This window comes from Equus quagga, chromosome 12 (assembly GCF_021613505.1).
Source record: "Equus quagga isolate Etosha38 chromosome 12, UCLA_HA_Equagga_1.0, whole genome shotgun sequence".
Taxonomy (NCBI): domain Eukaryota; kingdom Metazoa; phylum Chordata; class Mammalia; order Perissodactyla; family Equidae; genus Equus; species Equus quagga.
The window spans coordinates 88321517-88345013 of NC_060278.1; the positions used below are offsets into that span (position 1 = coordinate 88321517).

General features: G+C 51.4%; 3 protein-coding genes across 8 annotated transcripts in view; 1 reads left to right on the top strand and 2 right to left on the bottom strand.

Annotated features, from left to right (window-relative positions):
* The window catches only part of LOC124248945 (fer-1-like protein 4), a 41442-nt gene extending 34281 nt beyond the window's left edge, over positions 1-7161 (bottom strand). Inside the window, exons 1-17 of the mRNA XM_046679617.1 lie at positions 7083-7161; positions 6755-6810; positions 6283-6371; positions 6085-6184; positions 4835-4926; positions 4606-4647; positions 4157-4321; positions 3563-3623; positions 3318-3449; positions 3000-3062; positions 2836-2920; positions 2425-2584; positions 2126-2309; positions 1855-2041; positions 876-1234; positions 395-503; positions 38-209 (exon numbers count right to left, since the gene is read on the bottom strand). Coding sequence (XP_046535573.1) covers positions 38-209; positions 395-503; positions 876-1234; positions 1855-2041; positions 2126-2309; positions 2425-2584; positions 2836-2920; positions 3000-3062; positions 3318-3449; positions 3563-3623; positions 4157-4321; positions 4606-4647; positions 4835-4926; positions 6085-6184; positions 6283-6371; positions 6755-6810; positions 7083-7161 — 2135 coding nt within the window. The remainder of the gene's footprint in view (positions 1-37; positions 210-394; positions 504-875; positions 1235-1854; positions 2042-2125; positions 2310-2424; positions 2585-2835; positions 2921-2999; positions 3063-3317; positions 3450-3562; positions 3624-4156; positions 4322-4605; positions 4648-4834; positions 4927-6084; positions 6185-6282; positions 6372-6754; positions 6811-7082) is intronic.
* A 3189-nt stretch (positions 7162-10350) lies between these two features.
* Positions 10351-16127, top strand: SPAG4 (sperm associated antigen 4). Its single transcript, XM_046678289.1, has 12 exons — positions 10351-10779; positions 11290-11394; positions 11718-11784; positions 11993-12054; positions 12287-12330; positions 12620-12645; positions 12769-12877; positions 13164-13239; positions 13407-13522; positions 13933-14100; positions 14614-14703; positions 14818-16127. Exons 1-12 carry the CDS (start codon positions 10470-10472, stop codon positions 14965-14967), a joined length of 1323 nt encoding a protein of 440 aa, XP_046534245.1. The 5' UTR covers positions 10351-10469; the 3' UTR covers positions 14968-16127.
* A 1747-nt stretch (positions 16128-17874) lies between these two features.
* The window catches only part of CPNE1 (copine 1), a 37622-nt gene continuing 31999 nt past the window's right edge, over positions 17875-23497 (bottom strand). For all 6 annotated transcript variants that reach the window (XM_046680074.1, XM_046680076.1, XM_046680075.1 and 3 more), the window contains 9 exons: positions 23383-23469; positions 23158-23244; positions 23006-23065; positions 22793-22926; positions 22633-22687; positions 22341-22392; positions 18806-18939; positions 18412-18648; positions 17875-18207 (listed from right to left, as the gene is read on the bottom strand). In XM_046680074.1, the coding sequence (XP_046536030.1) occupies positions 18067-18207; positions 18412-18648; positions 18806-18939; positions 22341-22392; positions 22633-22687; positions 22793-22926; positions 23006-23065; positions 23158-23244; positions 23383-23469 (987 nt within the window). In that variant the 3' untranslated portion in view covers positions 17875-18066. The remainder of the gene's footprint in view (positions 18208-18411; positions 18649-18805; positions 18940-22340; positions 22393-22632; positions 22688-22792; positions 22927-23005; positions 23066-23157; positions 23245-23382; positions 23470-23497) is intronic.

Below are 23497 nucleotides of genomic sequence, written 5' to 3' on the forward strand. Positions count from 1 at the left end.
TCCCAATGCCCTCTTTCCAGCCACCAGGAGCACTCACCCGCTGCCATCCACGGGCTCAGGCCGCTGAGCCGGGGTCCGCAGCTCCTCCTCCACCAGCCCGGCTCCCACGTCAGACTCCAGCAGAGGCTGCGCCTCCCCCGCTGCGCCCTCTGCTCCCTCCTCGACCCTGGACCCTGGGCCCAGTTGCTCCTCCTGGCGGCCTGCGTGACCTGCCCAGAGCAGCAAGTGTCAGCGGGTGCCAGGCTGAGGGTCTGACCCCTCCCTCAACCTCCTCTGCCTCAATAGAAATCAGAGCCCATCCCTAACTGAAGGTCAACTGTCCTTCCCAGGGGCATAAGTCCGGAACAAAAATGACCACCCTCAAACCCACAACCCTCAGGGGATTGGCACACACCAATGGAGATCTCAAAGCTGATGGACTGGGAGGCCAGAGCGGGGTCAATCATGGTGGCCTCGAAGAGCACACCGAAGAGCAGGAAATCTTCACAGGGTGCCAGGGCGTTCTGGGGAAGGTGGGTCAGGCTGAAGTCAGCCCCCACCCTCCCAGGTTGCAGGCCAGACTGTGCTTGGCCACAATGCCCACAGATAAGACTTGCAACCAAGGCCTAGAAGATTCACTGCAGGCCTCCTACCTCCCTCTCTGCCCCTGGCAGCCCCAACCCATCGGATGCCCGGCTTAGTCCTCCCGCCCACCTCTGATTGGTCAGCCCCCTCCCCCCACATGTGAATATAAGAGCACGTGTGTACGCACACTGCAGTCTTCAAGCAGGCCCCCAAACTGAGACCACCCCCTTCCTGTGTTTAATGCCTGGGGACCGGTTACACACTCCAGAGCTAGGAGCGGCCCCGCCCCTTTGTTAAACCGCAGCCCCCACCTCTGGCAGCGGCAGCAACTCCTCCACCTCCACCTCCATGGCACTAGGAATCTCAGGCCCATCAGCCCCGGAGCTGGCATCCAGGTGCTGCGGAATCCCAGTTGGGATCTGGCCTCGCCTGGCTTTCTTCTTCTTTCCCATGAGCCGGGACAACCTGGACCCCTGCGGGGCCTGGGGAGGCTCAGGTTCAGCTCTCCCTTCCAGCACCTCCATGGACACAGCCACTAGCAGGCGGCCGCGGAACCAAATGCCTTGGCCAAGGCCTTCATTGAGATTTTGAAAACCATCCCGGAGCCCCCCGCTGGGGAGCGAGCCATAGAGAGGCACCCAGGCCGGCCCGAAGGTGGGGTTAAACCCCGCTGTGGGGGACAAGAACAGTAATTCGGAGGGGAGCATGGGGCAGGTGGGTACTAGGTCAGTCTATGCACTCATTTACTGCAAGCTCGGGGGGCGGGGGGCGCGTCGGCCGCTCTGGGAGGGAAGTCTGCGAACAGCTGCGGACGGACAGCTCTGGACCACGACCTGGGAGCACTTGTAATCAGCTCAGCTCCTGAAGGCGCTGCGGCCAGACCCCGCAGAGACTCTATAGGGACAGAGCCAGAGCCCTGGAGGCCGAGTCAGGATTGGGGCGAAGCTACCGGTGAAACCGTAAGGGACTGGGGTAAACGGATGCGGACTGGGGTTGTTTCTGTACGTGTAAATCTGTAGGGAGAGCAGGGCAGGAGCGGTTACTGGATTTGCAGCTGTAGTTCGGATTCTGTCAACGGAACCAAACCGAGGGTGGGGTTTGCAGTTTGGGAGCGACAGGCGAGGCTCCGAGACGAAAGGAGGAGCCGGCTTGGAGCACAGGTTGCGCTGCGGGGTGGACCTGACTTTCTAAGCGGAGTGAGGTCGCGAGGATGGGGTTTGCTGTCGGGGACGGGACCCAGGGCTGATAGGGCCCGGGCAGGGGCAGCACGCGTCGGCCAGATGCGCTCACCTGCGCGGCCCGGGTGTGAGATCTGCCTCAGGTCCAGCACGTGTGTGGCGAGGGCCACATCCACCAGGGGCGCGTCGTCCCGCAGCTGCAGACGAAGGCCGCACGTCAGCGGCGGGAAGAGCTCCACGAAGCTCAGCTGCTCGTTCCACTCGGGCGCCGCCGTCTCTCCGCGTACGGACGTCTCGCCCTGAGCGCGGCGAAGACAGGCGGAAAGGGGTCAGCGCGGAACCAGGGCCTGAGCCTCGGCCGAGTCGGGGCGGGAGGGCCTTACCTGCTGCCCCAGGAAAGACACCCGCACATAGGGGTCCAGGAGCACGCGCTGATCTTGCAGGGCGCGGGCCAGGCTGCCCAGCAGGCCGGGGCGCAGCGCGGGAAGCCCCTCCGCGCGGTACACGCGCACGCGCAGCCGCGCCCACGGCCTCTGGGCCGGCACCCGGCGAGGCAGGAGCAAGTTCCTAGGGCGGGAGGCGCTGAGCGGCTGAGAAGCCGGAGTCTCGGCCCCTCTCCCTCTCCGCGTCCCGGAGGCCACGGCCAGTCCTACCCTCCCCTCCTCACCCCACCCCAGCTCACTTCTCGATGTCCGAACTGTGTCCTGGGCCCGGGGGTGGCAGCGGAGGGGGCAGGTCCCCGCGCGCCCTCACGGACAAAGTGACCTTGACAAAGCCTTTGGTCCCCGCGCGGGTGTCCCGGGGGTCATGCAGCGGAGCCCATTTCTGGTAGAAGTGGCCATCTGGGGATGGAGGGGCAAGCCAGGGGTCAGCGGAGATCGGCGGGGTGCGCGGGGCGGTCGTGGGGCTGTGATCTGAGTGTTGGACAATGGCCGGGGTTCCTGTCCAGCCCAGCGGGCAGGAGGGGGAGTGCGTGGATATTAGCCTTCGGAAGAGATTGCCGGCTCACAAGTTAGTACACAAGGATCAGTGCCTAGAGGGTCAATTTCCCTTGTCTGTGCAGATGAGTTTCAATGATAGGAGGGTTCAGTACCTGGCTGGTCGAAGATTATGCCCAGGTCCATCCTGAAGGTGCCTATCCGGGTGGCCATAAAGGGGAGGGTCTGCGAATGGAAAGCCTAGGGGAAGGTGGCGTTAGTCCTGAAGCTTGGACATCCCCACTTCTCTGACGGAAACCTCTCACCCTACCCCCCTCACCGTGATCTCCAGCAGCAAGTCTTGGAGGCGAAGCCGGGTCTCATGAAATTCGAACAGGAAGTACTGGGTTGAAGCGGGAAAACAAGAGAGGGGAGAGAAGGTTGTATGTGAAGGGCTCATGTCCGCCCGGCCCCGCCTCTCGCAAAGAGAACGCCCTCCTCTCCCCGATGGTGCCTCTTTACACCCTTTCCCTAGACGCCCCTCATCCTCTGCCGGCAGTTGGTTTATTTCCACCTAGGCCATGCCCCCTCTGCGAACAGGTCTTACGCTGGGTCCCACTCATTCTGTCAGGCCCCTCTCTTCTGTGGTCGCACCCACCTCGTTGTAGAAGGGGCAATTGGTCCCGCGCTGCGTGGCGGTCACTCTGCGCTGCTCGCCAACACGCACGGCCACATAGGGGTTAATGTTGACTCCCACTAGCTTCTGGGCCTCGAGCACCGTGACCCCCACCTGAAGGGTGCAGAAGGAGGGAAAAAGGAAGCCAAGGCTGCCAAGGTAGGAGGAGAACCATGTGGAGGGCAGGTAGTATTGCCCAAAGGTTAGGCCCTGGAGGGAGAGCATACCTGGAAGTCCTGCGTTCTGGACACCTGGAAGGGATCCCCACGAGCTATGCCCCGGGCTCGGCTGTGGAGAGGGTTAAGGTCAGCTCTCACTTTACTTCCTCCCACCACCTCACACACACTCTTGCTTGGTCCTGGGGATAAGATCTCCTCTCCCTATAAACTTTTGGATTCTGAGTCCTTCTGGTCTGGTCTTGCCTCCATCTCAACCCCACACCCAGAATTTGGCTCATTCCTGGAGCCCTAAAACCATTCATTCATGCAACAAAGATTTATTGAGCACCTACTGTGTGCCAACACTGTTCTAGGCACTGGGACACTGCAGTGAACAAGAGACAGAAGTCCTTGCCCTCATCAAACTTTCAACACCTACATGGATTCCAGAAGGTATATGTGAGCCAGTGTAACTGTGTGTGGGACTGTGGCATTGTCTATGCCTAGGAGTGAGTGACCCTTGACCCCAGCATGTCTACTCCTCATCCATACCCTGGGACCATGTGTTTATGAGGGTGGATGGGCATGGGCCTGCATGTATGAGTGAGTGAGCTTGACACACTGGTGGGGTGTGGGAGTAAGTGTGCAGTGGATACAAGTTACCTCTTGAGAGGGCTGAACACCACTCCAGAAAGCTCCACATCAGGCTCGTCCTCCAGATCCAGCTCCAGCTCTAGCTCGTTGTCTTCATCGTCCTGCTGACCTAGGCCCTGAGCTAACCTGCGGCCCAGTGCCACTGCCCGCCGCTCCAGTCGGGCCTCCCCAGGCCTGATAAGAAAGACTCTCAAGGGACATGTCTGGGACCTATCACCCATCCCTTAACTTCCCTGACCCTAGGACTGACCCCTGAAGCTTGGACTGACCCCACTGATCCCAGAACTGACCCCTAACCTGAGAACTCTCTAATTTCAGAATTGACCCCTGATTCTAGGACTGACTTCTCACCATGGAATTGATCCAGTACTGATCCCAGACTCAGGGACTGACTCCACATCACTGGCTCCTAATCCCAAGACTAACCTGATGACCTCAGGTCATCCTCACATACTTACTCCAGTTCCTGGAAACCCACATTGGAGATGATCAACTCCGAGCTGGGAGAAGGAGAAGTGAAAGGAGTGTGAGGGCCAGCCCTGATCACAGAGCTGCAACCTGGGCAGCACGAGTCCAACGTGTCTCTACTTCCAGGAGATCCAGAGTAGAATTGGGTACCACTTCTCCCTTGCCAAGGCCTGCCTGGTCTGGGACCACCAGGCCTTGCTTAGGTTGTTGGGAGGTTACCTGTCCCGGATGGGTGCCCCAAAGTCCTCCTCCTCCCAGGCTCCAGTTGCACCCTCTGGGGGCTGGTACCTCAGGTCAAGCTCCACCTGGATCTGAAACCAGATACACAATGTGCCTTAGGGCTCCTCAGAGTGTCCTGAGGCTAAGAAAAGCACAAGGACAATGCCTATTACTCCACCTATAAATAGAGACCCTCCTGGCCTGCACCTGTGGTGACTTGTGGTACCTCTCTAATAATATTAACTACTCGTAACCTGTTAAGAACCTGCCATATGCAAATTATCTCTTGAAAGGGCCATCCGTGACTCCAAAATTCTCTCATTGTTCTTGGAAATCCATCACTGTGGCCTTCACAGCTCCACATGGTCTGGCCCCTGCCAACCTTTCCAGCCCCATCTCATTTGGGGTCGTCTCCTGCCCAGCACCCCAGTTATGCTTTCTCAGGGCATTGGACTTTTGCATATACTGGTTCTTCTGCCTGGAACATTCTCTTCTCCCACTGAGTTAATCCTATCATCCTTCAATCCCAAGCTTAAGCACTATTTCCTTCGGGAAACTTTTCTGATGCCCAAATAGGTCACATCTCTCTGTTATACCCTCTCCCACCCCGCTATCAGCTCTTTTGTAACACCTGTCAGTGGCAATTTTACACTTATTTGTGTGAATATTTGTTTAATGCTTGCCTCTCTCTTTAGATATGGAGCTCTAAGAGAGTAAATTCTTATCTGGTTTTGCTCACCACTCAATCCTCATTGCTCAGCACAATACTTGGCTTATAATCAAGAACTCAACAAATGACAGACTGAATGAAAAGCACTCATTTTGTATGACTCCACATAATGTAAATGAGGAGACAGCCTAGAGAAACTAAATAACTTGTCCAAGTTCTCAACTAGGAAATGGTAGATCTGAGATTTGAACACAGGTCCATTTCTACCAGACTATACCGACCCTCCGTGAAGCACCAGGGAAATCCAGCCAGGTTCATCTTTGTCACTGAGGCTAGTGCATGGTCAGGGAGTGGCACAGAACTCCTTTTCTTCCCCCATTGCCACACCCCTGGCCCTCAGGGCTCAACCTGGTTCTTGGCATATGTGGGACTTCAGCAGGGGCTGCAATGAAAGGAACCCTGGCTGGGGGGCTTTGTTACCATTCCTGTCTGGGTCTGGGCTTTCCCCTCTGATAAAAAGAACCCTCTTAGAGGGACTCTCAGGCTTGGGGGTGGTAGGTTGGGGGCTGGTGGGACTCACCCGGGACACTCGCAGATTCTCATCCACTAGGGCCTCCCGCAGCACCAAATGCCCAGCACTCTGTAGCTGCTGCAGGGAGATCACCAGGGTCCCCAGAGACCTGGGAATGTGGCATGGAGCAGAAGAGTGACCCAGGGGAATCACCTCAAGCCCTCCCCAAGCCCTACCTGCATCCTTGGCTCCCCCAGGCCTACTCACCTGGGGCTGAACACACGGCTGCAGTTGACCACTTGCACAGACAGACTCTCCCCAGCCAGTGGAGCCCCGTAGTGTGGCCAACGGAATAGCTGGGGATAGGAGGAACCTTGTGACACCCAGTGCTTGGCTGACCCTGACCCCCAATCCAGAGCCTATTCCCAACCCTGAAAGAGGAGCCAACCCTCCAAACTTGGAGCTAACTCCATGACTGATCTCCCAAACCTGGAACCAACCCCCATAGGGTTGACTCCAAACTAGGGCTGATCTGGGGTTAACTACCAATCAAGAACTAGTCCCCCGTAGTCTTGACTTTGAATTGTCCCAAACTGAGTCTGACCCCTCAAACCTGAGACTGACCCCAACTCCTGAGACTACACCTCCCCAAAACCCAGGAATGAGCTCCCCAACCCCAGGATGGTCCTAGATGAGGCACAGATCAGCTTCTTCCTATCCAGGACCCAACCCCACTGACCTCGCCAATATCTGCTTCTTGATCACAGTGAATTCTCCTTGTTTTCTGGGTAAAGCCTGCTTAGAATTGAAACTAGTCATTTATCAGTCCCTCCCCAGAAAAAAATAATTACCTCCCACCCTTGTCCCAGGGTCCAATCCCCCTGGACTCACCCTTAAAGAAAGGTAGAAAATGGGGAGGGAAGGAGGCAGAGAGTTGGAGATACTGGGCTGGAGGAGAAAGGAGACAGGCTGTAGAGATGCCTAGGGATAGGATTGGGGGCCTACAGAATGGAGGAACTGGAGCCCCCAAGTTCCAAAAATCCTTAGAGCATCCTAGCAAGCCTCACCCCGAAAGCTGAGCCTCACTTGTCGGTCATGGCTTCCCGGCAGCCCTGTCAGTCGCCGCACACACACGGTGAGAGCCATTGTCCCAGGGCCACTGGCTTTCCCTCTGCATGCCTGCCCTCTTGCCCACCTGAATCGCCTCTGACTCACTGGACCTACCCAGCAGGTTCAGCAATCCCTGCCCTTTAGTCAAACACACAGGTGGCAGGCCTGGGGGTCATGGGTGGGGAGGGAGCAGGAGCACTGAGAGATGGGGTTGAGGTTCCTGTGGTCAGCTCAGTTCTCCCTGCCTGCAGCAGCTTCAGGCTCCATCCTGCATCCTTGTTAGGTGGGAGCTGGGACAGGGTGGGGATGGAGGCCAGGGGAGAGGGCAGGACCCTAGTCTGCTCCCTGCTAACCTATGAGCCCTCAAGGGCATGGACCTCATGTTGTTCCTTGTTCACCTCCCAGTCCTCAATTCCCAGTTCAGGGTTTGGTACATGGTAGACCTTCAAAACCTTGGCTGAGGGGCCATCCTAGTGGCTCAGCAGTTAAGTGCGCACGTTCCACTTTGGCTGCCCTGGGGTTGGCAGGTTCGGATCCCGGGTGAGGACATGGCACTGCTTGGCATGCCATGCTGTGGTAGGCGTCCCACATATAAAGTAGAGGAAGCTTGGCATGGGTGTTAGCTCAAGGCCAGTCTTCCTCAGCAAAAAGAGGAGGATTGGCAGCAGTTAGCTCAGGGCTAATCTTCCTTGGGAAAAAAAACAACAACAAAACCTTGGCTGAATAAATGGGTGGATTAATAAATGAGTCTTCTAGCCCGCAGCATTAGTGCTGTAGGCACTTAACAGATTTGAATTAGTGATTGGATATGTGTCCCTAGCTTGCACATAGCAGGTATTCAAAACAATTCTTAACCAGAAGCCAGAGGTACTTAACTTGGGATCTTACTAGTGGAACTATAGATGGGCTCCAGGGAGTCTGCAAATCCTTGAAATCGTCTGTAGAATATTGAACACTTACATTTTTCTGGGCATAGAACTCCTAACTTAGGTTAATAACCCTTAAATAGATGTGCATTGCTTTTACTGAATGAAGGGATGAACATATTTCACAGTCTGAACCCAGTAACTATGTGTTGAGTGCATTTCATGGCCATCCACTTAATCATTCTATTTAATGACACCTCCTATGTGCAGGAGTTGTCCTATACCACCCTGGGTGGTGGGTAGGTGGGTGTGCAGCTACAGAGGTGAATCAGACATGTTCTCTGTCCTCTAGTAGCTTCATGGACTCCAACACCAAACAAAGCCTAGAAAGACTGCAGTACCCATCAGAGCAGGAAAGGGTCAGGGCTGGGGAGCTCAGAGGAGGGAAGCCAGAAAGGGCTCCATGAGAAGAGGGTGTTTAAAATGGGCTTTGATGATGGGGGTTGAGCAGAGATGGACATCCAGGCAGTGGGAAGGAAGGCAGGGTGTGTTCCGGGACCTGTGATTTGTTCAGTTTGGCTTGTGTACCAGGAATGTATCAGGTGGCAGTAGCAGATAAGATTAGACTGTTAGAGGAGCTGAGTCTTGTTGTGTGGCCTTGAGCCAGACATGGTCCTTCCTTGTGCTTCAGCTTCTCCATCTCAGTACTGGGATTGGAAAGCCCTGTTTTACCTATTTCCCGGGTGTTAGATGCTCAAGTGGATTTTGGGGTCTATAAAACACTAGCTAAGAGGCATAGGTTGTTCTAAGCAAGGTCCAGGTTAGCTCTTAAGGTACACAGACGTTGGGGGAGGGCTTCACTTTCCCCTTTGACAGATGGGGACACTGGGACCCAAAGGGGGAGGGACCAGAATTCGTAGCTTGCAGTGCCTTGGCCTTTCCCTGCTTCTCTCCCTCCATCCCTCCCTTGAGCTCTGTGACATCTAGGCGAGCAAGGAATTGATGCTGCCCCACTGGAACCTAACATGGACGCCTCCCCTCTGGGCTGGAACATAGCCTGGCAGGTTCTCTCAACCCTTCTAAGAACTGCAACTTCCACTTCGTAACGTTCCCAAGAAGACGAGATGTGGCAGAAAGAGTACTGGGCTTGAGGGCAGGATTTTGGAATTCTAATCTCTATTATGTGCTACACGGTCTTGAGAAAGTCCTTTCCCCTTTCTGGACCTGTTTGCCTAGCTGTGTAATGTGCACAGGATGCACTGCACTCCTTTTCAAAGTGTGGTCTTTAATCAGGATCACACATGTGGTTGTTAAAAATGAACATTCCTGCCCCCACCACAGAAATACTGAAGTAGAATCTCAAGGTGTGCCTGGGAACCTGCATTTCTATAAACTGCACTGGTATTCTGTTGCACAGCAAGAGTCTGAGAACCGCTGAACTCTTGGCTGTGACTATCTGTGATTCCTCATTCTGTTCTCAGTGACTCAGATGGTTGGTCTGAGTATGGGCATGGTGATTGAAGGGTACTGATTTCTCACCCCATAGATCCCTGGTGAATATGAGTCTGGGAGAGGGACCCTCAGATCTGAGGTCAGAATTCTCTGGCTTGATGACTAGGATGAGAGGCTGGGCCTGAAGGGTTTGTAGAGCAAAAGAGACTAAATGTTTATTTAGAAGTGCCCTGGGTGACTCCGTGCCCCTTCCTTTTTTTTTTTTTTTTTCCTGCTTTTTTTCCCCCAACCTCCCAGGTACACAGTTGTATATTTTAGTTGCGGGTCCTTCTAGTTGTGGCATGTGGGACACCGCCTCAGCATGGCTTGATGAGCGGTGCCATGTCCGCGCCCAGGATCCCAACCGAGGAAACCCTGCGCCGCGGAAGCGGAGCGCGCGAGCCTGATCACTCTGCCACAGGGGCCGGCCGCTGCTTCTTAACATTTAGTCACTCACAAATATCTCAGCACCTACTATATGCTAGGCCTATCTAGGTGCTGTAGGGCACGGTAGTGAACAAAAAAATACCTCTGCCTTCATAAAGTTTACGTTCTAGTGGGGGGGTGACAGGCAACGAAGAAATAAGTAAAATGTATAGCATGTTAGTGATAAGTGCTGAGGAGAAAAACAAAGCAGGAAGAGGGATAAAAATTCTTTTAGCCGAGTGCAATTTTAGACAGGGTATTCTGGGAAGCGCTTGATATCATTGCTTGCTTTAACATGGGAAAGGAGAGACTGACTGCCATGGCTCCCAGTGACGTCACGACTAGCTCTGTGACGCCCAGTCAGGGCGTTCTGCGGGGACCGTGGTCTCCTCTATGACGTCAGCAGCGGGCCCAGATACCGGAGAGAGGGCTGTGTCGGGCCGCTGGGCCCGCGGGCTGCACTCAGGGTGCCGGCGGCGCGCACCGGCAGAGGGAGGGCCGAGGGCCTTGGCGGCTTCGGCGGCAACTTTGGCGTCCGTGAGGGGGCGGCCCGGGGTCAGGATGCGGCGGAGCCCCCGCCCGGGCTCGGCCGCGTCCCCACACAAGAGCACTCCCAACTGTTACAGCGACAACAGCAACAGCTCAGTGAGCGTCACCTCGGGAGAAAGCAGCGGGCACCGGTCAGCTGGGCTGGGGCCCGGCGAGCCTGAGGGCAGAAGAGCCCGGGGCTCGAGCTGCGGTGAGCCTGCCTTGAGCGCAGGAGTGCCCGGAGGAACCGCACGGGCTGGAAGCTCTCGGCAGAAGCCGGCGCCCCGGAGCCACACCGGGCGGACCGCCTGTGGCGCGGCAACCGTGAGGGGCGGGGCCTCGGGTGCGGGCGGGGTCGACCCCGGGTGAGTTGAGGGAGGGGGCGGGGCCTCGGGCGGGGCTTGGCGCGGAACCGCGATAAAACTGGATCTGGGCACCTCCCAAGGGCTGGGGCCTGTAGGCCAAAGAGGAGAAGCACAAAATAAGATGCCTAGAGGGGCGGGGTCTCGGTGTGATGGACAGTCCTGGGAAGGGGCGGGGAAAATCCTGAGAATAGGCACCAGCGAGGACGCGCGGCCTGGGTGATGGCATGAGTGGCTACCAGGGAACTGAGGCCGCCCCAAGACTTATGGCTGGGGGCGGGACCTCCTCTTGGCGGTAGGACCAATGTCATAACTGAGCATCCCTGAGGGGTGGGGCCTCAGAGTGCTGAGGGAGACCTAAGGGCATGGGACCTGGCCAAAGCCTGCGAGAGGCTTCCCTGCTTCTGGGCTGGGAAGCCTGCAGCCAGGTCCGGGGGAAAGAGTGGGCCTGCGACGCGTAAGGCCCCAGTGGAACCCCTGGGCTCCTGCAGAACTGGCTGGCTCTCCCATAGTCTCTGAGGAGCAGCTCGACCTTCTCTCGACCCTGGATTTGAGGCAGGAGATGCCTCCTCCGCGAGTGTCCAGGAGCTTCCTGAGTACGGGCCAGGACAGCCCGGATCCCTTCTGACCCTCCAGCTCCCCTCTCCGAACTCCAGTTCTCATCTTTGAGCCCCTGGCCCATGTTGGAGTCTCCAGCTCCTTCCCTGAACTTGATCCAAGTCCTCTAAACCTCAACTCATTGTCCTTGCCCCCATCCAATTCTCGTAGCCCACCCCTCTCTTCCTGAGCCCTAGGGCCTTCCCTGAGGCTCCTTCCTGAGCCCCTTGTGAACCTCGACCACCACACCTTCTGAGCCCCTCTTCGTCTCTCCCTCTTTCTAAGCCGTAGTCGTTCTCTGAGATCCCTCTCCTCTCCTCAGACCTACTCTTCCAGGTGCTGAGCGTGTTGTTATCCCTGGTAGGAGACATGCTGGTCAGCGTGTACAGGTCAGAGGGAGGGAATGGGGAGTCCCATGGGCTGCTCTTTGGAGGCGGTGGGGCAGGAGGGGGGGTGGTGCTGGACCCGGCTGAAGCTTGAGTGGATTCAGACCTGCCTGAGTCATGTTCACAGGAGCTGGATCTAGGACCCTCAGGTGGGTGGGGGCTGCAGGGTTCACTAGGGTCTCGGGGCCTCAGCCTCCCTCTGGTTCTTCAGAGAAGTCTGTTCCATCCGCTTCCTGCTCACGGCTGTGTCACTACTGAGCCTCTTTCTGGCAGGTGAGGGGGTGGTGAATTCCCTGGGGTCCCAGCCCTGGAAGCTTTGGAGCCAAACCCAGCACATTTCTCCTAAATCCAACTCAGCCTCTTCAGCTCCTCACAGACCCCTTCAGGGGCCTCTAGTCCCCCCTCAGACTCAGTCCTCTCAAGCCTCTTCTCTCTTCACTGTCCCTTTATGCCAGGGAAACCTTCTCCCTTCCTTTCCCCTGAAACCACCCCCATCTTTCTCCAGCACTCTGGTGGGGACTCCTGTACCTGATCCCTCTTGCGGAGAATGTGAGTCTGGGAGACTGTGTTCCTGGGTGATGGTTGGCAGTTTACGAACCTGTGGGGTGCCCCTGGGCTGCTGGGAGGGTGGTAGTGCTGGAGGCTATAATCCTAAGGAAAGGCAGGATATAAACAGAAGATTTCTGAGGGATTGTGCCCAGAGGTGCTTGAGGGTCTCTGAGTGGTCCTGGAAGGTCGGGGAAGGGGGGACACTCCTCAAAAAGAAGACCCTTTGAGTGTGGCTGCTCTGGGTAGGTGAGAGTGGAGCAGTGCTACATTTTGTCCCTCCCTCCAACAGGAACCTAAGGAGATGCTGACTCTAAGGTGAAAGAGGGCACCTGGGTGGGGAATTGGAGGGCTCAATGGTGCTCACAGGAAGTGTCCACAGGGACGGGGGAGTGGCAGGGGGCGACGGCCAACTACACCGTGCCGAACTCCCACCTGCAGTGAGTATCACGAGCGCGTGCGCTCCCAGGGGCAGCAGCTGCAGCAGCTCCAGGCTGAGCTGGATAAACTCTACAAGGAGGTGTCTAGCGTTCGAGCAGCCAACAGCGAGGTAAGCCGGCAACCTCAACCTGCTCTCAGATTTGGGCCCCATGGAGCCTGGCCCTAGTGGCTCCGCCCACTCCACAGTCCCCGGCCACGGTGGAAACACCTTGAGGAGGCCAGCTCCCTGTGTCCTGAGCCTTAAAGCCCTGCCCTAGAGCCCTGACTTAGGGACTTCTCCTGGGTCCCACAACCTGGGGCCCATCGCAGAGAACCTAGTTCCCAGAGAACTTTGCCTCTCTATAAAATCCTCCCGCAAGCCCTGCCCCTCCAAGCCTCGCCCTCTCTCTTTTCAGAGAGTGGCCAAGCTCGTATTCCAGAGGCTAAATGAGGACTTTGTGCGGAAACCTGACTATGCGCTGAGCTCTGTGGGTAAGACCCAGAGACACCAAGAGAGTGAGATTCAGAGACATGGAAAGAGACGGAGACATTGACACAGACAGACCTATGCACATGCCCAGCGCAAGAAGACTGACCTCCAAGAGACCCTTCTCCAGCTGAGGGTCAGGCCCCTGAGTGTTTTTTTCTCCCTGCTCCAGGAGCCTCCATCGACCTAGAGAAGACATCCCATGACTACGGAGACGCGAACACTGCCTACTTCTGGAATCGCTTCAGCTTCTGGAACTACGCGCGGCCGCCCACGGTTATCCTGGAGGTGGGCCTGGAACCCAGATCCCGGAACGGGACTAGGGGCGGACGCTGGGGGAAAGGACCCAACAGCTCCTTGGAGGTGGGGCCTGGCTGAGCCGAGGGCGTGGCGCTAGCGGGGCCCTGCTACGCCAAGGACCGGCCGGGCTGGAGGCGGGGCCTGGCTTTGCTGGGGTGGGGCTCCAGGTGAGGCCGAGGACGGTGTTAAACTGAGAGACCTAGCAGTGCTAGGGACTGGGGCCCTGGTGGAATCTGGCTGGGCAGGGACCCGGGCTGGGGGTGGAGGACTGAGTGGGACCGATGACTGGGGTGGAGGTGAGGGCGAGACCTACCTGAACCAATGCCCAGGCTGAGAAAGGGCTGCCGTGGCTTGGTCCACCAGTTCTGATGGTCTCTATCTGCCCTGCTCGCCTGCAGCCAGATGTGTTCCCTGGGAATTGCTGGGCCTTTGAGGGCGACCAGGGCCAAGTGGTGATCCGACTGCCCAGTCGTGTGCAACTGAGTGACATCACCCTGCAGCATCCACCGCCCAGCGTGGCCCACACCAGGGGAGCCAACAGTGCTCCCCGTGACTTCGCAGTCTATGTGAGTGGGGCTGAGGCCCAAGGGGGTAGGGGATTTTGCCTATAAGAAGCAGGTAGTCATGAAAACTGGTGCCACTGAGTCTTCACTTGCTCATCTACAAAATGGAGATGCGACCACTTGCCTCTCAGGGCTGCTATAGGTTATAAATAATTGTTAACTGTATCCAAATATTAGTTACGGCTTACTGAGCTCTTACCTGTGCCAAGTACTTTACATGGATTATCTCCTTGCATCCACACAACCTATGAAGTGCTATTAACTCTCCTTTCAAGATGAGGAAAGTAATGCTCACAAAGGGGACGTTACTTGCCCAAGGTCACACATTTAACAGCCAGATTAAAATTCTCAACCTGGCTTCTTTGAGCCTACATTTCACACTACAATATCCTAACACCAAAAAATAAATGAGAGCATGCATACAGCTATTGAACACATAGTAGGTCCTCAACAAAGTTGCTTTCTCTCCGCTCCACCTGTGCCTCACTGTTCCTCCACTCACTCTTCACCTACCAGGGCCTCCAGGTTGATGACGAGACTGAAGTCTTCTTGGGGAAATTCACCTTTGACGTGGAGAAATCTGAGATTCAGACTTTTCACCTACAGGTGTGTTTGTCTCTGGGGGTGAGGGTGCTAAGGAAGTGGGACAGTGAGGGAAGATTGGGGAGGAAGACAGCCCTTGGGAGAGCAGGCCCTGGCATGATCCATTTGTCTTCCCAGAATGACCCCCCAGCTGCCTTTCCCAAGGTGAAGATCCAGATTCTAAGCAACTGGGGCCACCCCCGTTTCACCTGCTTGTATCGAGTCCGAGCCCATGGCATGAGAACCTCAGAAGGGGCAGGGGAGAGTGCCACAGGAGGGCCTCATTAAACATGCTGATGGTTGGAGTAGAGTGGAGATCTGTGCTAAAATAAGCTGGAACTGTGCTGGGGGTCTGCTGGGGGGCTCTGGTTGCCTTTGGTGTATTAAGTGTGGTGGAAGTCTACCTCCCAATGTGCCCTCTTTTCTTGGAGAAGTCCAGATCAACATAGTAGCAGCAGCTCATGTTAACGGAGAGCTTACCATGTGCAAGAGATGGTGCTCTGGAGATTATACACATTACCTAATCAATCCTCACAACACTCAAATCAGGAAACTTGCTCAACGTCACACAGCTAGTGAAAGCAGCGGCACAGCAGGACCCAAGCAAACCTTCCTCCAGAGGCCACCCTCTTTAACTGTAGAGTTGCCAGTCAGCCTGAAGCCAGGTTTGTGCACCTCAATTCCCACCCCCAACCTCTGGGAAAATCCCCCAATTTGGGCTAGGAGTCCCTTTTTCTTCAAACACTCAAAAACTAAGGAGATTTGAGGACTTCTAGGAACATGTGAGTCAGAGTTGATGCAGGCCTGGTAGCCCCTACTCAGGTTGTCTTTACTGAAACCTGAGTGGCCGACTCTATCCTAGGCACAGTACAGATGGTCTAGTGTTCACCAGTCCCTGCCTTCAAAGAGCCTGATGGGGAGAGAGGATGCTCCAGGAAACAGGACAATTCATTTACTGATCCAAGAATTCTTCGCTCTAAGGGTCAAAAGTAGAATTGGAGGACTAAAAGATGGAAGAAACAGGCATCAAAGGATTAATGAGTTCCACGTGGGCAGAGAGTAGAACGGGGGACAACACGAGCAGAGAAAACATGCAACATCTTGGCTGTGCCAGTGTATTCATGTTTTGGAAGAATATACAGACTATTAACAGTGGTTACACCTCCAGGAAGTGGAATGCGCGAATATATGTGGAAGTGGAGCATGTATCCATCTGTTTAAATTTTGGGGGTATTACTTTTATAATTTGAAGACAAAGGAAAAAGAGTCTACTGAGTGCTCTCAAAGCCTAAGGTTAGAAATATGAACTAATACAGCTATTCTGGAGGGCAGTTTTACAATAGGAACCAAAAGTCTTAAAATTCTTTATACTCTTGGGGCTGGCCCCTTAACTGAGTGGTTAAGTTCGCGTGCTCCACTGCAGGCGGCCCAGTGTTTCATTGGTTCGAATCCTGGGCACGGACATGGCACTGCTCATCAAACCACGCTGAGGCAGCATCCCACATGCCACAACTAGAAGGACCCACAACGAAAAATATACAACTATGTACCAGGGAGCTTTGGGGATAAAAAGGAAAAAAAAAAAATTCTTTATACTCTTTAATCAGAGCAATTCCATTTCTAAGAATGGATCCAAAGGGTACATAATCAAAAATGTAATCAAAGATAATATTTTAAGGATATTCATCACACTGTTGTTTATAAAGAAAAACTGGAAATAGTATTTAAGAAGATACATTATGCTACAAAAATAATATGCAGCCAACAGAAATGGTAATCTAATATAAGGGAATGTTTAATGTCATAGAAAGTAATAATATATGGATAATTTCTTAAAAAGCAAGCTAGATTAATACACATAAAAATTTTAAACTTCCATATCAAAACAGTTCTATAGACCAAAAGATAACTATAAATGAATAGACAATAGCCTGGGAAGAAATATTTTCAATGTGTATAAGTGACAAAGCGTTAATAACTGAATAACAGAATAAGGGCTACAACAACAACAAAAACTTATAAATAGGCTATTCAGAGGAAATATAATTCACAAATAAACATATGAAATGATACCTAGCCTTCATAATTAAATTCAAACCAAAAATTGATTTTCTTCCCTTTTTTGCCAGTCATTAACAAAAGGAGTAAGAAACTGTTCTTATGAAGGGCAATTTATAATATCTATTAAAATTTTAAACATACTGTTTGATCTAGTGTTTCCACTTGTAGGAACAAATCCTTCAGAAACATTCAGTAAATGCACAGATAAATGTACAAGGATATTTATTACAGCACTGTAATAGAACAAAACTGGAAGGGACCCAAATCTCGTTAAATAAGGGATTGGCTAAATAAGCTATAGTGCACTCATACACAAAATATAAAAGCATTAAAAAGAATTAGGTCAGCAATAAGTTCCAATGGGTAACCCAAAATACAATAAAAAGAAGGTACAAACATTATGTATAATGTCCTATTTAGGAAAAAAAAAAAAAGTCAAACCTAGGAAAGACAGGGGTCCTTACTTGCTCCATAACTATTTTATACCACATTTTATTTGAAATAATTTTGTACTAATTAGCATACGTTTTAAAAACACTTTAAAGCATGCTAAAAATATTATGTATAATATGATCATATTTTTGTAAAATAAAAAACTATGTATAGACTATAAATATGCATAAAGGACTAAAAAATACGCACCAAATATTTTATTGGGATGTGGGAGTATAGGCACTATTTATTTTTTCTGAATTTTTTTCTACAGTTAATATACATATTAATTTTCTAGTATGAAAAAAATTAGCTGTTACAAAATTCAGGCTTGCAGCCTATCTTTAGGACTAGAACCACCACTGTTCGCTCCTCCAGGAAGTCTAGCATAGCCCTTGTTCCATCTTAAAACTCATTCCTCCCCGAGCACTTTCCACCTTCTTTGTTCCCAGCTCAGCTCTGCTCTGAAGCATGGCAGGCTGGCTGGGTGTTTGGCTTACACTTAATCTTTGTATTTTCAAAAATAGAGTCAGTGTTTCTAGATATCTGGCCAAGAATACCCCATTTCTTTGAGTGGGGCTATTGTGTCAGAGGCAACCTTTACTCAACAAACCTTAGGGTCAACAAACTGAGGCTCACAGAAGAGAAGGAAACATGGCTAATGGCAGATTCCCACCCAAAAAGAGAGTAGTGGCAAAGCAGTAGTCTTCATTGATCTTTATTGAATGAGGGGCTCCAGGTGCAAGCAGATGGGATCAAGAGCAGCAATAGCAGGAAGAAGTATAAAAGTATAAAATATAAAGTGCTAGCAGTGAGGAGTGTGTGCAGGGGGCCCATAGGGACCACTGGGGATACAGGGCTGAGGACTGGCCACAGCTTACCCTCCAAGGGAATCTAGGCCTGAGGGGACTGTGCAGGGCCATTGGCTGGGGGTGGAAGTGGCTTGAGGGGGGCCCAACCTTGGGCCTTGAAGTAGGAGACCAGTTGTGTAGGTACTTCTGCGAGCACAGTCTGTGCCAATGCCTCCTGAGGGGCCTGCCAGGAAAAGAGGAGCAAGGTCAGTGGTGGCCCATAAAAGGTTCCCAAGGTCTACATTTCATACCAAAGAAAGGATACAAAACTCAACACCAAACTCTGCCCCAGACTTAGACAAAAGAGTGAGTATCCCCACTCATATCAGGGAGAGGTGGAAGGGTAAACTCCCAGATCTGGTCTGCCCCCAAGCTTGCCCCAACTCACATTCTGGAAGCGGCGGTAGGGCACAAACTGCACTATGTCACGGGCAGATGCCTTCCCGGAGCGTGTACGCAGGGGTCCACCATCAGCGTCCAGCTGCTCCATGGCCTCAAAGTCAGCACCGCCCACACCCACGATGATCACTGACATGGGCAGGTGGGAGGCACGAACCACAGCCTCACATGTGGCCTCGACATCTGTCACAGCACCGTCGGTCAGCAGCAACAGCACGAAGTATTGCTGGGGGCAAGCCCATTCATATACTGAGGCAGATCCTCTAAACATCCCAGCCACACATTCCCACACTGATAAGAAGTTGCTTGTTACATAGCCCTCAAGGGAGCCCTTGACCAAGACCACCCATCCCACCACCACCACCACCTCCCATGACCCTCACCGAGGCAGTCCTCTGATTTGCAGCCTGGGCTGCAAACCTGGCCACATGGTTGATGATGGGTGCAAAGTTGGTGGGGCCATAGAGGCGAACTTGGGGCAGGGCTTGGCGGTAGGCATCCACAATGCCCTGGATGCCTAGAGAAGGAGGGCAAAAACACTAAAATACTGGGCCTCTCCGGGCTGAACCAGTCCTGACATCACCCTATCCTGGCTGAGGAGATTTGGCAACCTGGGTGCATTTCATTCAATCACCCCTGTAACCCAAGGTACTTAACCTTATCCTACAAATGAGGAAATTACGGCCAAAGAGAAGAGGGGCACTTGCCCTAAATCACAGCTTGCATTAAAACCCAGATTAGGGGGAAATCCCTGAACAAATTTAGGAGAGCTGAACATCAGATTATAATACACTTAATAAAATAATAAATTATAACCCATTTAATAAAATAAGAATCCAGAGAATTATTAAGTAATGGGAGAGAAGGGAAAGCTCTTCCTTCATAAATGTAGAAGGAGGAATGACAAAATCATTTGACTATCATAGAGATAACTGATTCAGGCAAGGATTATCAATGGATGGTAAAACCAGAAGGTAAAAATTGATGAATAATTGGATATTTATACAGCTTCAAAGTATCTTCCCCAAAAATACTAATTACAAAGAGAAAAACAGTACTTGCATAGTGGAGAAACCTGATAGACTCAACCTTAACCAACTGACCAAAGTTAATATGACTGATAATAGGATAAATCAACATCACGTGCCTCCTGATACAGTGCACTGAGAAGAATACACAGTATCACTTCTGTGGTATTCCTGCCCAACTGCATAATCTGAATCTAATCACGGGGAAATATCAGGTAAACCCAAACTGAGAAACATTCTACAAATTATCTCACCTGTAATCTTAAAAAAGGTCAATATCATACAAGACATAGAGAAAAGAAAGTCTCTTCAACAAATGGTGCTGGGAAAACTGGACAGCCACATGTAAAAGAATGAAAATTGACCATTTTTTTTCACCGTTCATCAAAATAAACTCAAAATGGATCAAGGACCTAAAGGTAAGACCTGAAACCATAAGGCTTCTAGAAGAAAATACAGGCAGTACACTCTTTGACATCAGTATTAAAAGGATCTTTTCGGACACCATGTCTTCTCAGACAAGGGAAACAATAGAAAGAATAAACAAAAGGAACTTCATCAGACTAAAGAGCTTCTTCAAGGCAAGGGAAAACAGGATTGAAACAAAAAGCAACCCACCAATTGGGAAAAAATATTTGCAAGTCATATATCCAACAAAGGGTTAATCTCCCTACTATATAAAGAACTCACACAACTCAACAACAAAAAAATCAAACAATCCAATGAAAAAATGGGCAGGGGACATGAACAGAGATTTCTCCAAAGAAGATATACAGATGGCCAATAGGCACATGAAAAAATGTTCATCATCACTGATCATCAGGGAAATGCAAATCAAAACTACTCTAAGATAGCACCTTATACCCGTTAGAATGGCAAAAATAATCAAAACAAAATAACAAATGTTGGAGAGGTTGTGGAGAAAAATGAACCCTTATACACTGCTGGTGGGAATGCAAACTGCTGCAGCCACTATGCAAAACAGTATGGAGATTTCTCAAAAAATTAAAAATAGAAATACCATATGACCCAGCCATCCCACTACTGGGTATCTATCCAAAGAGCTTGAAGTCAGCAATTCCAAAAGTCCCATGCACCCCAATGTTCATTGCATCATTATTTGCAATAGCCAAGATGTGGAAGCAACCTAAGGGCCCATCAACTGATGACTGGATAAAGAAGATATGGTATATATATACACAGTAGAATACTACTCAGCCATAGAAAAGGATAAAATCGTCCCATTCACAACAACATGGATGGACCTTGAGGGTATTATGTTAAGTGAAATAAGCCAGATAGAGAAAGACAATCTCTGTATGACTCCACTCATATGTGGAAGTTAAACATGTAGACAAAGAGAACAGATTAGTGGCTACCAGGGGAAAGGGGGGGTGGGGGATGGGCACAAAGGGTGAAGTGGTGCCTACAACACGACTGACAAACAATGTACAACTGAAATTTCACAAGGCTGTAAACTATCATAATCTCAATTAAAAAAAGATATGAAGAACTCTGGAAGACAGGACAACTGAAAGCAATATGTGATCTGAGAATTTCTTTTGCTGTAAAAGACAGAACAATGGACAAAATTTGAATAAATTCTATAGATTGGATATAGTATTGTATTGATGTTAATTTCCTGATTTTGAGAAGTGTACTGTGGTTATGTAACAGAATGTCTTTAATTTTAGGAAACACATTGAAGTATTTAGGGATAAAGTGCCATGTGGATGATGATGAGTGCAAAGTTGGTGGGGCCATAGAGGCAAACTTGGGGCAGGGTTTATTCAAACGTTTCAGAAAAAAAGAAATGTGTGCGTGTGTGTGTATATACACACACACACACGCACACACACAAAGAGAGGAAGAGGGAGGAAGAGAAACAGAGAACTTGAGAGAGAGAGAATGATAAAGCAAATGTGGTAAAATGTTCATGTTTGGGGGGAATCTAGGTGAAGGTAAAAAACAGCCTCTGTGACCCAGGCCCTAACCCTTGAGCTCCAATGATCTGAACCCCTGTAACTATTCTTAAAACTTTTCTCTAAGTCTGAACTCATGTCAAATAAAAACCCAGGGGCTGGCCTGGTGGCGCAGCAGTTAAGTTCACATGTTCTGCTTCTCGGTGGCCCAGGGTTCGCCAGTTCGGATCCCAAGTGTGGACATGGCACCGCTTGGCACGCCATGCTGTGGTAGGCATCCCACGTATAAAGTAGAGGAAGATGGGCATGGATGTTAGCTCAGGGCCAGTCTTCCTCAGCAAAAAGAGGAGGATTGGCAGTAGTTAGCTCAGGGCTAATCTTCCTCAAAAAAAAAAATAAATAAATAAAATAAAATAAAATAAAAATAAAAACCCAGATCAGATCAAATTAGGTCAAGATGTCCACTTCAGCTTCTTGCCCAAGTTCGGGCGCTAGCGAGCCACAAGGTTTGGCCCTCTCTGGACAAAAGAGCTAGGGGCAAAAAGCAGCCCCAAAAGAGCTGCAGGAAGGCACCAAGGCTTCCACTGATACCCAAATAAGTACCTGTGAGCTTCTAGCCAAAGATAATAACGATAACATAACAATTACCATTTTTTAGAGAGAGTTTAGTAAGTGCCAGGCTTACTGCTTCAAACTTTACACACATCCTTGCCTAAAATACTCAATATCCTACAATATGTAGCCTTATTATGAACCCAAAGTACACAGAAGCTAAGCAACTGGCCCCAAGTCACAAAGTTAGCAAGTGGCAAGATGAAGATTTGATTCCAGAGGCCTACCTCTAAAATCCACTCCTTTGGACAACAGAGTGAGGTATCTGCTCCCCCACCCCAAGCTTCCTTGACTGCACAGGCTTGGCCCTGTAGGTTAGACAGATCTGCCTTACGTTGGAGGATGAGGGGACTTACCTGCACAGTAGGGATTATTGGGGTTGAAGTTCAAGGCAAATTCATGGGAGACCTGAGGACAAGAATGAAAGTGAGGTTCTTCCATGATCACCTTTGTGCTACAAAAAAGGGCACTATGTACCAACGGTATGAGAGCTATTTAGTCCTTAGCACTTGCTCTATACATGCCTGTAGGGAAGCATCCCTGAATCTCCCCATAAAGCTAGTTGCCAGGCAGCAAGTTTACCACATCCCCCTAAATCAGGACCCTGAAACTGAAAACAAGAGTAGGGGAATAGAAGAGAGCACTCACCTGCCAGTCAGGGGGTACCTGGGCCCCAAATCCAAATGCTGGGAACAGCTTGTCCCTGTGAGAAGACAGTGAGTTGGAAAAGAGGCAGTGAGGGAACTGTGAGCCCAGAGGCTGAAGCATCTGCATGGAGTGGGGATGGGCAAGAGAAGAAGTTACTCACGAGTCATAGTCCTGAACCACGCTGCCCACACTCCACAATGCTGTCAGGTACTCATTGACCCCTGTTGGGCTCAGGTAGTGCAAGGAGTTGGGTGAGGAGGGGTCGCCATTGGAACCTGTGAAGTCCACGCCCACCTGGTAGTAGGGGAGGAGAGGAGCTGACGGCCACCTTGAGCCCCAAATTTGTTCTCTAGCCCATGATAAAGCAACTTACAGTGAAGTTGATTTGACAGCCTCCCATCACATAGTCCAGGAATGAATACTCAGTTTCTACCTGCAAATGAAACCAGGTCATGGCTGGGGTGAAGGGGATGGGGCCATGGAGCTCAGGAGTCAGAGCTTGGTACACATGGGCTATTGTCTCACCTGGCACAGCTTGACACAGATAGTTCCAGAGTTCTTGTAGCTTTTCTTTTTCTGCTGTTTCTCAGGGTGGATGCATTCAAACTCAGCCTGGTGAGGAAAGAAAAATTATGGTAGTAAAACTTCCAGAGCATGAGTCAGGACTGGAGCTGCCCTGCCCTCCCTCTCTCCCTAGGGCCACAGCCCTCTAGGCCCACCTCAACACCTCTGAGCAGGGCCAACACTCACTGGGACTGTTTGCAGCTGGGCCAAGCTGGTTTGGAAGGTACCAATGAGATCATGTGAACCATCACTGTCATAGTCTGAGCATCGCACCTGGTGGGGGGAAGTGTGTGTGTATATA